Consider the following 15,363-nt stretch of genomic DNA (forward strand, 5'->3'; position numbering starts at 1 on the left):
TACCTGTTGAGGGCTGATCTGTGACCCAGTATGTGATCTGTTCTGGAGAATGTTCTATGTGCACTCAAGAAGAATGTGTATTCTGCTGCTTTAGAATGAAATGTTCTGAATATATCTGTTAAGTCCATCTAGTCCAGTGTGTCATTCAAAGTCATTGTTTCCTTGTTGATTTTCTGCTTAGCTGATCTGTCCATTGCTGTAAATTGGGTATTAAAGTCTCCTACTATTATGGTATTATTATAAATGAGTTTATGTTTGTTATTGATTTATATATTTGGGTGCCTCCAAGTTGGGGGCATAAATATTTACAATTGTTAGATCTTGATGGATGATAGACCCCTTAATTATGATAAAATGCCCTTCTTCATCTCTTGCTGCAGTCCTTTTTTTATTTATTTATTTTAAGAGAGAGAGAGTGGGGAGGGGGAAGGACAGAGAGAGAGGGAGAGGGAGAATCCAAAGCAGGCTCCATGCTTTCAGTGCAGAGCCAGATGCAGGGCTCAAGTTCATAAACTATGAGACCAAAACCTGAGCAGAAATCAAGAGTTGGACACTTAACTGACTGAGCCACCCAGATGCCCCACAGTCTTTATTTTAAAATCTAGTTTTACTGATGGGCCGCCTGGGTGGTTCAGTTGGTTAAGCATCTGGCTTTGGCTCAGGTCATGATCTCATGAGTTCATGAGTTCAAGCCCCACATCAGGCTCTATACTGACAGCTCAGAGCCTGGAGCCTGCTTCAGATTGTGTTTCCCTCTCTCTCTTTGCCCCTCCCTCGCTCATGCTCTGTCTCTCTCTCTCTCTCTCTCAAACACTGAAAAAAAAAATAACATTTAAAATCTAGTTTGTCTAATGTAAGTATAGCTACAGCAGCTTCCTTTTGACATCCATTAGCATGACAGATAGTTCTCCATCCCCTCACTTTCAATCTGCAGGTGTCTTTAGGTCTCAAATAAGTCTCTTGTAGGCAGCATATAGATGGATCTCTCTCTCTTTTTTAATCCATTCTGATACCCTATGTCTTTTGATTGGAGCATTTAGTCCATTTACATTCAGTGATTATTGAAAGATATGAATTTAGCACCATTGTATTACCTGTATAATTGGTGTTTCTGATGATGTTCTCTGGTCCTTTGTAGTCTTTGTTGTTTTAGTCTTTTCTCTTTTTCTCCACTCAGAGTCCCCCTTAAAATTTCTTGCAGGGCTGGTTTAGTGGTCACAAACTCCTTCAGTTTCTTTTTGTCTGGGAAACTCCTTATCTCTCCTTCTACACGGATTAATTTTCAAATGTTAAGTCAACCATGCAATTCTAGGATAAACTCCACTTTGTTGTGGTACATCATCCATTTTATAGATCACTGGATTTGACTTGCTAAATATTTGTAAAGACTTTTATACCTATGTTTGTGGTAGCCAGGCTTTAAGATGATCAGCCCAATTACCTCTGCTTCTCTTGAGTTGACCAATACAATAATGCAGAAGAGTTGCTATATCACTTCTGACACATTAGCTTATAAAAGACACGGTGGCTTCTATCTTGCTTGCTCTCTCTCTCGCTTGGGTCACTCACACTGAGAAAACCCAGCTTCCGTGTCATGAGCTGCCCTATGCAGAGGCCCACATGGCAAATGAACTAATAAGGCCTTTTGCCAACAGCCAAATGAGTGAGTTTAGCATCAGATTCTCCAGCCCTAGTCAAGCCCACAAATGACTGACACCTTGGCTGACTGACTGCAACCTCATGAGAACCTGAGCCAGAACCATTCAGCTAAGCCATTCCATGGATTCCTAACCCCCAGAAACTGTAAAAAAATTAAGGGGGCTGTTTTCAGCAATTTAAAAATAACAATAATAATGCAGACACCATTACGCAGGAAGTTTGATCCTTTCAGGTCTTGCTTTTAAGCTTTGTTAGGTTGGACAGGAACCGCATTTAATCTAGGTAGGCCCTTTCTTAGTACTCTACCCAACACCCTGTGAATTACGAGGCTTTCCACTCCACACGCTGTTCTATTTTTTTCAAACGGTTTTTCCTCAGCCTCAAGTGTTTTGTTTTTTACCATTAAAAAACTTTTTTCTTATTGAAGTACAGTTGATAGACAATATCCCATTTTTAGGTGCACAATATAGTGATTCAACAATTCAGACAGAAAAAGACAAATGCCACATGATTTCACATCTATGTGGAATCAAAAAGTTTCTTTCCACACATGTATGCTGATCACACTCAACTGAATATTCAAAGGGGTGCTTTTGCAGATCTCCAGCCTTTTCTCTGCACACTCTCTCTGTTCTCTAGTATGCTACCCTATGACCTCTAAGCCACCTTGGTTTCCCCAAGCTCCTACCTCCATCCTCTCAACGCAGGGAGACTGACAGATATTTCCTGGTTCCTCTGTGTTATGGTATGGCCTGAAAATTCTCTCCAGGCAGCAAGTTGGGACAACCATAGGGCTTGTTCCGTTTGTGCCCTGTCTTCCAGGGATCACAGACCTTCATTGCCTTATGTCCAATGTCTTTTGTGCCATTGTTTCATTTATTTTTTTCTGGTTTATCAGTTGTTTCAGATGGGAGGGGCAAATCCAGCCTCTGTTTATTCTGTCTTCATGAGAAGTGGCAGTTGCAATAAGTTTCCCTTAAACTCCAGAGAAACAGAACCAACAGGATGTGAGTATATAGAGATAAATTTATTTTAAGGAATTAGCTCATGGAATTTAAGTCAAAAATCTGCAGGGTAGGCTGGCAGGCTGAACATTCAGGGAAGAGCCAGTGTTGCAATTCAAGTTCAAAGGCCATCAGCTAAGAGAAATCCTTCTTGCCCGGGAAAGGTCAGTCTTTGTTCTGCTAAGGGCTTCAACTGATTTGATAAGGCCCACCTACATAGTGAAGGCCAATCTGTTTTATTCTAAGTCAAACAATTTAAATGTTAGTTATCCAAAACACCCTCAGAGAAACATCCAGAATAACATTTGACCAAATATCTGGGCACCATGGCCCAACCAAGTTGACACACAAAATTAACCATCACAGTAATATTTTTAAAATACATAATTACATTGTTAGGAACCAAGATTTTCAGCTTAAAAGAGACACAAACAAAATCAAAGTAGTACCTTATTTTTAAAAATTGGAATTATCAGTTTATACTGATGTCGTTTTTTGTTGTTTTGTTTTCAAAACAAAATGGGGCACCTGGGTGGCTCAGTTGGTTAAGTGTCCGATTCTTGATTTTGGCTCAGGACATGGTCTCATGGTTGAGATCAAGCCTGTCAGGCTCCATGTTAAGTGTGGAGTCTGCTGAAGATTCTCTCTCTCTCTCTCTCTCTCACTCACTCTCTGCCCCTCTCTATTCATGCTCTCTCCCTCTAAAAAAAAAAATTGTTTAATATATTTTTTAGCTTGGTCCTGTAAAAAGGCCTAAAACCTCTGGCAATAAATATTCCTAGTGCCCACGTTATAGTATCTAAATACCATATCCTATTAAAAGGAACCAAAGCTTCTTGGAGAAATGGCTTCCTTTGGCAAGTTGGACTCTTTCCAGTGCGGGCACCACTGAGTACTTCTCTCATTTAAAGGTGATTACACTCTCATTTAAAGATGACCCCTGTGGCGTGTGTAAGAATCATCCACACTTAACTTGCATGAGGTTGAGTCACAGACTCTGGGAGCACAGAGACAGGAGCGTGAGGACCACAGTTCCTAGAAACTGACTCCTGGCACACCCCCTAACTACAGTCATTATGTACACTCTCATCCCAGAGCAGACTGGATCTTTCTAGAATGTAGTCTCAGTCCTTCAGTCCAAGAGTGTAGGCTTGATTTCACAAGTAAATTTGGATTTACAAATCTAAATTTTCATTGCAAGGTTTCCCCTAAAGTCAGAAAAGTAAAATGTGTCACAATAAATTAGTTCATAAATGTATTTTATAAAACATCTAAATCGGTATTCAAAAAAAACAAGCATCTGTCTAGAGTAGGGCTGGAAATGTTTAAGTTGATCCTGAAACATAAAGAAGCTACAAAAAAAATACTGGAGTTATGTCAGGACACAGGAGCCAATTCAAAGGGCTCACTGGCCCAAACTAATAATGACTGTAACGCATGGAAACACATCAACCATCAAAAATCACTGAGCTCATAATAATATTGAGGATTAGGGAGGGCTTCACTGGCCACCTCTGGAGAGAGCTGGGGCAGAGCTCACTATTCTGGAAACTGGTAAAGATTCAAGGATTTATACTGTTTTTGCTGTACTAGGTAAACAAACAATTGATGGAAATGTTTCTTTATAAAGAATTCTTGCTAATCAGTACAAAAGAAGTGGTAGGAAAATCTCATTTTTCAGCCCCTAATGAAATAATGGATCTTGGAAACAAGACTCAGTAGCTGCTAAGACATTAGATGAAAGGTTGGAGGGGGCTTTATAATGGCTGGATCGGGCTGACAATACCTACAGAGGCAGAACAAACAATCCTTAAGAAAGCTAATTAGGGGTGCCTGGGTGGCTCAGTCGTTTAAGCGTCCCAACTCTACCTCAGCTCAGCTCATGATCTCATGGTGGTTTGTGGATTCAAACCCCATGTGGGACTGTCAGCAGGGAGCCTGCTTGGGATTCTCTCATTCCTTCTCTCTCTGCCCCTCCCCAACTCACGTCTGCACTTTCTCACTCTCTTTCAAATAAACATTTTTTTAATTTAAAAAAAAAATGCCAATCTTCACATCACAGACACACGCCTTCTAGTGAGATTCAATAGGAAATACACAGAACCATCTAGAAAGTGTTTTTTATGGGGAAAAAAAAATGAATCTGAATCTGATCAAGTCCCAGACACAACTAGTTTTCAAGAAATATGGAAGATAGAGGAAAATGTTAACGTGGAAATGAAATCCAAAATCTACAAGACTGGAAAAATTACCAGTTTTTTCCAAAGAAATAAATATTAAAAAAAAAAAAGGACATGCACAAGTTAAAACCATGTAAGAAACATCACAAAAGCAATTAAGTGGACTTTAAACCCTGATCCAAATAAATCAATACTAAAAAGGCATTTATGTGATACTTGGGGACATTTGAACACTCGTGGGATCATATCAGATGACATCTTCATCCATTCAGGCTGATATAACAAAAATGTCACAGACTGAGGGACTTCAAAACAGAACTTTATTTCACACGGTACTGGAGGCTGGGAAGTCCAAGATCACGGCACTGGAAGATTTGGTGTCTGGTGAGTTTCTGCTTCTTGATTCACAGAGGGATGGTGGTCATCTTGCCATATCCTCCAAAGGTGGAAGCGGTAAGGGAACTCTCGTGGTCTCTTTTATAAGGACACTGATTCTATTTATGAGGACTCCACCTTCGTGACCTAATCACCTCCCAACCCACCTCCTAATATTATCACATTGGGTTAGCATTCAACATAGGAACTGGAGGCAGGGGTGGGGGGACCACAAACATTCAATGCATGGCAGATGACAAAAGGAATCATTATTAATTATTAAGGTTTTTAAGTTGTGTGGATACACACACACACACACACACACACACACACACACCTAGCTCTTAGATGTATACTGCAGTATTACATCCAACACGTTGAACTGATTATGAAATAATTCCATGGGGGCACTGGAGGTGGGAATTAAATGAAACATTATTAGCCAAAGTTAATTGTTAGAAACTAAGTAACAGAGGGCTGTTATTCTGTTCTCTACTATTGTGTATATTTAAAATTTTTAAATTAAAAAAAAATGAAAAAGAGTAAGTCTCTGGATTCAGACATTGGGTTCAATTTCCAGCCCTGCTTCTTACTAGTTTATGGACTGGACAATAGAAGTTCACACTTCATAGGAAAGTAGTAAGGATTCAATGAGACAATGTAGATAAAGTGCTTCAAGCAATGCCCAGCACACGGTTAAGGGCCATCGTAAGGTATTAGCCATGGTTATCTTTACTTGATATTCACTATGTTATGTTCATGAGATGTTCATGTCTTTGTCACAATCCCCATCAAAATACCACCAGCATCTTTCACAGAGTGAGAACAAACAATCCTAAAATTTGTATGGAACCACAAAAGACCCCAAATAGCCAAAGCAATCCTGAAAAAGAAAAGCAAAGCTGGGGGCATCACAATTACGGATTTCAAGCTGCATTACAAAGCTGTAATCATCAGACAATATGACACTGGCACAACCACAGACACATAGATCAATGGAACAGAATACAAAACCCAGAAATGGACCCACAACTATATGGTCGACTTACCTTTGACAAAGCAAGAAAGAACACCCAATGGAAAAGAGACAGTCTCTTCAAATGGTGTTGGGAAAACTGGACAGCAACATGTACAAGAATGACACTGGACCACTTTCTTACACCATACACAAAAATAAATTCAAAATGGATCAAAGTCCTAAATGTGAGACAGGAAACCATCAAAATCCTAGAGGAGAACACAGGCAGTAACCTCTGTGACCTCAGCCATAGCAACTTCCTAGACACATCTCCAGAGGCAAGGGAAACAAAAGCAAAAATGAACTATTGGGACTTCACCAAGATAAAAGCTTTTGCACACTGAAGGAAACAATCAACAAAACTAAAAGGCAGCCTGTAGAATGGGAGAAGATATTTGCAAGTGACATCTCGAGTAAAGGGTTAACATCCAAAATCTATAAAGAATTTATCAAACTCATCACCCAAAAAACAATTAATCCAGTGGAGAAATGGGCAGAAGATATGAATAGACACTTTTCCAAAGAAGACATCCAGATGGCTAACAGACACATGAAAAAAATGTTCAACATCACTCATCATCAGGGAAAGACAAATCAAAACCATGATGAGATACCGCCTCACACCTGTAAGAATGGCTAAAATTAACAACACCAGAAACAACAGGTGTTGGCGAGGATGCAGAGAAAAGGAAACCTTCTTGCATTGTTGGAATGAAAACTGGTGCAGCCACACCAGAAAACAATATGGAGGTCCCTCAAAAAGTTAAAAGTATAATTACCCTACGATCTAGCTATTGCACTACTAGATATTTACCCAAAGAATATGAAAATACAGATTCGAAGCGGTACATGCAACACAATGTTTATAGCCACACTATCAACAATAGCCAAACTATGGAGAGAGCCCAAATGTCCGTCAACTGATGAATGGATAAAGAAGGCATGGTACGTATGTGTACGTGTACACACACACACACACACACAAATGGAATATAACTCAGCCATCAAAAGGAATGAAATCTTGCCATTTGCAACAATGTGGATGGAGCTAGAGTGTATTATGCTAAGGAAAATAAGTGAGTCAGAGAAAGACAAATATCATATGATTTCACTCATATGTGGAATTTAACAAAAAAACAGATGAACATATGGGAAAGGGAAAAAGAAGAAGACAGAGGGAAACAAACCCTAAGAGACTCTTAAATACAGAGAACAAACTGAGCGTTGCTGAAGGGAAGGTGGGTGGGGGATGAGCTAAACGGGTGATGGGTACTAAGGAGGGCACTTGTGAGGAGCACCGGGTATCACATGTAAGTGATGAATCACTGAATTCTCCTCCTGAAACCAATATCGCACTGTACGTTAACTAACTAGAATTTCAGTAAAAATTTTAAAAAATGATAGTAATAATCTCTTTGTCAAATTTCAGACCTCTTAGAAGTACATAAATTAGGAGAAATTTTAAACTTTAAAAGGAAATTTATCAAGTCCCATTTCGATCTCATACACATCACCTACGTTAGTCTATATTTTGCTGTATAGAATATGTAGGAGTTCTACACATCATTCTGTACAACAAAACTAAACAAAAAAAAAAAAAAAGGTGCCCACTAGAAAAAAATCTAAGAAGGAACACTTTCTGAGAAGTAGAATTACTGAGATAGAAATGAGAGAGCTGATGTGGAAACAGTGAGTCACACAACTATAATAATAGACTTTCTGTTCTTACGTTGTCTTCTAACTCGGTTCAGAAGTTTGAAAACACTATGTCTATATAAACATATTTGGTGTCACCACTGACTCACTGAGCTTCTGGCAAGCCTCTTAGCCTCTCATCTTTAAGAGGGAGTAAGCAGATACTGAATTCGTATATTCCACCAGAGGACTCCTGTTCAGCCTCGCAGAAAGGCTTTCGTACCAGACATTTGCTTCACACAGGAAGCTCCAAGTAATGGCCAAGGTCAGAGATGACAGCATACAAAGACCACGGTGCCTTACACTCCAATGGTGCACTGTCCACACTCCGTTATCTGAAGGTACGTCTACACTCTGTGGACCTCATCACAGCCAATGTTACCTCTGAGTTCTCTCACAGAAGCACCTAACTGGTCAATGTGAATACCCTTGGTTTATTCATCCTTTGAGACTTTATAAAGGATAAAACTTTTTATCATAAAATTACTAAGAATGCATCATCCAAAAATTTATGAAATACAGAGGAAAAACCCACCCATGACGCCATCACCTTACCACATTTTTACTTTTTATTTCTCATTCAGACTAAACTCCTATTTTTATTTATTTTTTATTTTAGAGAGGGTGAGCGAGCGGGGTAGAGGAGAAGAGGGAGAGAGAATCTCAAGCAGGTTTCACAATCAGTGTGAGCCCAATGTGGACGCCATCCCACGATTGTGACATCGTGAATGGGGCCAAAATCAAGAGCCAGACGCTCAACTGACTGAGCCACCTAGGCGCCCCTGAAACTCTTATTTTTAAACCAAATTATTCCTTAACTTTGTTTCCCCTACTACCCTCACTCTAGCTGGAGGAAACGCTCTGAATTGGAGAGGGATAAAATTTAGGAAGAGCCCAGTGTAGGGTGGCTCTTTCTAGCAATCTGAGGCGTTTGCAAAGTGGAACCGTCCCCAGGATGCATGTTCCCTGGCCCTGCCCACCTGTTTGTGCTTCTGTTTGCGCTCTTCCTCTCAAATGATATGTTCTTCATCTCTGGCCTCCCTTGTCTGATTTTTCAAAGCCAGAACACATCCAGACTCTTTTTCCCCTCACCCTTCGCTAAGTCTCTACCCGCAAGTCAGTGATTCTCACTCCTAAATGCTTGCTAGAATCATCCAGTGCTTTTTTACAAATTAGGTACCCAGGCCCTCCACCAGACTGAGAATCACAATCTCTAGAACTGGAGTTGTTTTTGGTTTTTTTTGTTTTTTGTGTTTTTTTATTAAATCTCTCCAAACAATCCAGAGAATCCAAAGGGTTTAGAAACCATTGTCCTTCGCAATTACAAGCGTCCAGGTCAGGTCTCTCTAGCTCCGTCTTCTACTCTTACCACCACCGCCACCATTCCCTCTGTCTTTTAAGGAATAAAGCTCCCCTAAGCCAGATCTATTTGGTTTCTGGCCTCCCCTATTCTTGCTCTACACACACGGGCCTGTTTCCCCTAGGGTATGTTCTTTTTGGTACTGCCCCTGACCTTTTGGTTAGCCTTCTTAGAGCAATGGTTCCCCAACTTTGGGATACATCGGAATCACCTGGAGGGTGTGTCAGAATAGAAGTTTCTAGGCCCCACCCACGAATGCATAATGGAGTGATTCTGAGAATGTGTGTTTCTAACAAGTTTCCAGGTGACACTGATGTACCCAGTCAGGGGACCACACTTGGAAAAATCACCGTTACAGGTCTGCTCATTAACCCTACAACGTGGACAGCACCTGGCAACTGGATGCGGCTAAGTAACCCCTCCTCCCCACAATCACCAACTCCCACTAATAATCCATATCTGAATCACAATACACGTTTGACTTTAAGGCAACTAAATCCAATAGAATCAGAGCCAAATTATTTGAGAGCTTACTATGAGCGAAACATGGTTCTGATGAGTAAAAACCTCACTGGTTTTTCATAAGACATGGTAGAACTATTAAGGTATGTCTTCTTGTTGGAACAGAAACTTCTGACCTTAACATCCCCTCTCTCAAGATAACAGGGTTTGTCGTGGAGAAGTTCTGCCGTACCAAACTCCAGTCCATAACAATGACCCTTGTTCACCTCCCACTGACCTTGCTTCCTTGCATTTTAGTACTAAATCATCCTTGTGTTATCTAAGGGGGTTACTTGTATCCCCTGAACCAGAACGCAAGCCGTGTAAGGAGAGGGCTCTGTGCTTTTATCCCAGGGAGTGCTGGGCATGTGACAGGCACTCAGCCTTCATTGGCTGACTCACTCCATCACTTCCCAGCATGCCTTTCCCAAACTGGGGCTCTCCGGAGGGCTCTCTGAACTGCAAAAGCATCAGTCTCGTCTAGTAGGAAACCACACTTCCAGGTCAACTGAATGGCTTGTGTTTTAGTCACTCTCTTGGATCATGTGTTTGTCCTCGCCTCGTCTTACCTAGATAACTGAGATCTGACTGTGCCATGATGAATCACCAAGAGGAAACACTGCAGATAGTAAGCTGCGGTTAGCAATGAACCCACGTTGTTACCAATGACAATTCAAACTGGGGAAAAGAAGGGCTAGATTGAACATAAAATTATTTTTGTTCATCTTTCTGTAGATATCCCTAGTAATTCCTTTTTAGATACCAAAACTGCATCAATTTCAAGAAGCAAGAGGGAAATTGAGGAACAAAAATCAAATATTCAAATAACACGGCCTATTTGGCTTATATGTTCATTTGTGACTATCAGTAAAGTTGTTAACACACGTGCAAGGGTGATCTCGATGACACTCAAAGTGAGTATTAACTCTCATGTAAATTCTGCCACACTGTTGCCAAATGAGTCTAGTTCATGTTTTCATAACCATTTTACCCAATTCTGTATTTTCTGAATTAGAACAATTATTTACCAAGGACTTGGGAAGGTGTATAACGCAGCCACCTCGTAATGTCACGGCTCAGTGGCTCCCAGACCCTTTGCTCTCACTGCACCCAGTGTCCCTCAGCCGCCGCTCCTCTCCAGGAACGCCACTGCCCCCATCCTGCCCATCGTCCCCTTCCTGAAATTAGCCACGGGAGCCTAAAGATGGGGAGAGAGGAAACCGCAGATGAAGGTCCAGGAAAAAGGAAACGAAGCGTGCCATTCAGGAGCTAACGCTGAGCGGTTCTGTCCTCACAATCCACTCGGAGCTCGCTCTGACGGAGAACTCAAACCTCACAAATCTGAGAAACGGAATGGGTAACGATAGCAAAACTGGGCTGTTACTGAAAGCAAAGAGAAAATACGCTGGACACACTATCTAGACCTTAGCGCAAAAAATAAATTGAGATAGATATAAATATTACATACTTTATAGGGCACCTGGGCTGGCTCAGTCGGTTAAGCGTCCGACTTCGGCTCGGGTCACGATCTCACAGTCTGTGAGTTCGAGCCCCGCGTCGGGCTCTGTGCTGACAGCTCGGAGCCCGGAGCCTGCTTCAGATTCTTGTCTCCCTCTGTCTCTGCCCCTCCCTACTCACTGTCTCTTTTTCAAAAATAAATAAACATTAAAAAAATATGTATTACATACTTTCTTTAAAAAAGCAATTCTTAAAATTTCTCCTTTTAGAGAAAAGCCTCACCTATAATATTCCATCTTGTGACCACTTGTCAGTAAAAGATAAAATTTAGTAATTTCTTCTCTAGACCTAATTTTTAGAATTTTTCATTTATCCAAATGTTAAATTTTATGCTTTGGTCAAGACTTAAATGCTCTATAAAATGCATTTACAGAGCTCAATATTTTCATGCAAACTCCATCTTAGACCTAGAGAACGCTTCCTTTTTTTTTTAATGTTTATTTTTGAGAAACAGAGTGAGAGAGAGAGCGAGGTGGGGGGAAGGGGCAGAGAGAGAGGGAGACAGAGAATCAGAAGCAGGCTCCACGCTGCCGGCACAGAGCCCAACGCGGGGCTCAAACCCATGAACTGTGAGATGGTGACCTGAGCCAAAGTCAGACACTTAACCGACTGAGCCACCCAGGCGCCCCGAGAACCCTTCCTAAGGGCCACTGAACTATGCCCCATATCTTAAGGACCCACCTCTGTTTGCTCATCCTCTAGATGGAAAGAAAAAAAAAAAAAAACCTGCATGCTAGTGATTAACTCGTCTGGGGAAACACCAGAACCGTGTTCCTCTGAATTCCTGAGAGCTACCAAATATGTGGGTAAAAGAGAACAAACCAATGACGTGAAACAAGGTTTCCCCGCCTTCACAGTACTGACATCGTGGGCCAGATCACCCTTGGGTGCAGGAGGCCGCCCTGTGCACTGCGAGTCTGGCGGCATCCCTGGTCCCTCTCGCTCACTCCTCGCCGGTGTCACCCTCCCGCCCTCCCAGTGGTGACACTGCCGAAGGCCTTCTCAAGCAGCAAATCGTCTCCGGTTCAGAGTCGTTGTTATAAAGTGACAGGAGGATGAAGTCCAAAGACAGACGTTCATCTAAAAACTGCTGCTGCGGGGATACCTGGGCGGCTCAGTCGTAAGTGTCGGACTCTTGATTTTCCACTCGGGTCACGACCTCATGGGCTCGTTGAGTCTGAGCCCCGTGTCAGGCTCTATGCTGACACACCGGAGCCTGCTTGGGATCCTCTCTCTCCCCTTCTCTCTGCCCCTCCCTTGCTCGCTTGCTCTCAAAATCAATAAACTCAAAAATAAAGAAATAAATAAATAAAAACCATGAGGCTGCAATTTCCTGGAATTGCCAATTTGGTTTTCTGCATTATGGCCAAGTTTCTCCCAAGTTTCATGTTTTTCTAGCAGAATAATTTCCTCAAGGTACAAATGCCACTCCAGAGACAGGAAGAAAAGTTTATTTGACTGTCCAATTATTTTCTTAAAAAAATTTAATTTCTGATAAAATAAAACACACTTTTAGTACCGTAGAAAGCTTCTGACACATACGAGGCCATATCATTACTATGTACAACGTCAAAAACAAATGTTTCCAGCTCCAAGTACAGTGATGTTGAACACCCTGACTATGCCCCAGCTGTAGGAGATTTCCTGGTTGGCCAACGTCTTCCTTGGCTCGGAAGACAAAGTCTACAATTGAAAAATAGAAGTAAGACCTTCAGTGAGTTGAGAATCGTAAAAATGCTTTCTGGAGTTCAGTCATCTGGATCCTGGGGAACACGCGGGAGTTGTAAGAGTTCAACAAGCGAAAGGAAACCCCGTGGATATTCACGGGCGAGTAGTCCAGGAGAGGCCCTGAGGTTCACGGTTGCTCTCTCGAAAGTAAAAGCTATTCTTACTGTGGTGGAACTTAGTCTCCAGTTCACAGGCCGTTCTTCACCAGCTCATGGACTCCGTCCTCATCAATGATTAAAGGCGCGTGGAATTCTTTATCTGCCACGTAACTTTCTATTCCCTGAAAGAAGGGTTGGAATGAAACACAGAAAACTGGCAGGCGCTAGTCATACGATGCAGGACGCCGTGACTATACCAAAGATTTAAAGCATGGATGCCAAAAAGCGGGGTTGAGATGCAGAATTTAAAAGCCGGTAAAAATCTACCTAGTATACTTTTTAAACTGAGCTTACTGACCGATTTACAGAAGCATAAAACAAATAACAATGAAAGGAAAATTCCTCTGATTATAATTCTTGAAGTAAGTAAGGTGTTAACCATTCTTCCTATCATCATCAACCAACAGAGTCAATTTTCTCAGCAATGTGGCTGTCTCTGATGCTGGAGCTAAGCAATCTGACAAGGGTCTCCAGGAAAAATATCACATATTAGAAGAGTAGGAACCCCTAAATCCCCCAGTCCTGAAAGTGAGAGTACCAAGTATACGAACAAAACCACCCTTTGGGAGAAAAAAGTACACTGCATTTTAAAAAGCCAGATAGCCCCCAAATCCAGAGAACAATGTGACAGTGGCCAGAGGGGAGGGGGCTGGGCGGGGGGGGGGGGGGGGGGGCGGGGAGCAAAATGGGTGAAGGGGAGTGACAGGTGGAGGCTTCCAGCTATGGAAGAAGTAGGTCATGGGATGAAAGGTCCAGCAGAGGGAGCACAGCCAAGGGCACGGCGTAGTGCCCTATGGTGACAGACGGCAGCTACACCTGTGAGCACAGCAGAAGGTACAGACCTGCTGACTCACAAGCTGTGCACCTGAAAACAGTGCCACACTGGGTGTCAGCTATATTTCAATTAAAAAACAAAAGAGCTGATAAGTTATCTTAAAAAAAAAGCCAACTGTTTTCAAAGACCACCGCATTTCAATGTGTAAATGAAACGGACTAACTATTAAACATTCTGTGTGTGGCAACTAACCCCATTGTGGGACAGACGCAAAGCCATAACAGGAATTCTCAAAGAGAAGAATTTGGAACAAATGCAACCTCTTTTCTAATTCCCAGGATGAGCAGGGCAGAACACTTAAACATAAAATAGTATCAGAATCAGGGACGCCTGGGCGGCTCAGCTGGTTAAGCATCCGACTTCAAGTCAGGTCATGATCTCGCGGTTCTTGAGTTTGAGCCCCCCTTCAGATCCTCTGTCCCCCTCTCTCTCTGCACCTCCCCGACTCGCGCACATGCTCTCGTTCTCAACAGTAAACATTTTTAGTTAAAAATAAATAAATAAAAACAGTATCAGAATCCTACTTTTCAAAGAATAAGAAGAAAAGGAAAATCAGACTTACTTCTCCAGCATAGGAGATAAGAGGAGAGATTTCACACTGAATTGGTACATCATTGGCATCCTTCAAGCTAAGAAAAAAAAGCAGACATGTTGAAGGTTTTGCTTCTCATGTTACTGCCAGAGTGAAAGTACAGACCACCCCTTCCCTCTGAGAAGCTTGCAGATAACCGAACTCTCCCAGTTAAGCAAACAGAACAGCCGCTATCCTGATGGCCACCAGATTCCCTGAGGATTAAGGTAACGTGAACTTGTCATGGTCCAGAAGACGCTATGGGGGGCGAAGGCCAGTAATTACCAGCAGATCTTCAAAGCACTTCACCTGTATCGTTACACGTATCCCTCTAACGCACATCTCATCTTTTACCATGGTTAAGTTTGAATGTCATAAAGAAGGGACTATTTATGGACTCTATACTATAGAATATATACTACGGTCCAGGCCCGCTAAGTACTCTGAACCCTTCATATTTCACCTTAATCCTGACCACGACCTTGAGAGTGAAGTACTCTCAAGTAAGTACTAATATGGACAAACATTCTAAAGCTGTACTGTCCAACAGACATTGGCCACCTGCCACATGCAGTTCCTTAAATTTAAATTTTTGAAATTAACTAAAATTCTAAAATTCAGTTCCTTGGTCACAAAACCCACATTTCAAGTGCTCGGTAGCTGTGAATGGCTAATGACTGACCAATCAGATGGCACAGACATAGAACATTTCCTTCACTACAGAAAGTTCTACTGGACAGCGCTGTTCTAAAGGTGAGTTA

General features: G+C 41.8%; 1 protein-coding gene across 5 annotated transcripts in view; it reads right to left on the reverse strand.

The window, feature by feature from the left end:
- Positions 1-939: 939 nt before the first annotated feature.
- UAP1 (UDP-N-acetylglucosamine pyrophosphorylase 1) overlaps positions 940-15,363 on the reverse strand; it is a 49,815-nt gene continuing 35,391 nt past the window's right edge. For 3 of the 5 annotated variants that reach the window (XM_060644455.2, XM_060644453.3, XM_060644454.3), the window contains 2 exons: positions 14,594-14,660; positions 12,746-13,318 (listed from right to left, as the gene is read on the reverse strand). In XM_060644455.2, coding sequence (XP_060500438.2) covers positions 13,226-13,318; positions 14,594-14,660 — 160 coding nt within the window. In that variant the 3' untranslated portion in view covers positions 12,746-13,225. Of the gene's footprint in view, positions 10,991-12,745; positions 13,319-14,593; positions 14,661-15,363 lie in introns of those variants that run through there. The other 2 variants (XM_060644451.3, XM_060644450.3) reach the window with 2 other exon arrangements.

This window comes from Panthera onca, chromosome F1 (genome assembly GCF_046562875.1).
Source record: "Panthera onca isolate mPanOnc1 chromosome F1, mPanOnc1 haplotype 2, whole genome shotgun sequence".
Lineage (NCBI taxonomy): Eukaryota > Metazoa > Chordata > Mammalia > Carnivora > Felidae > Panthera > Panthera onca.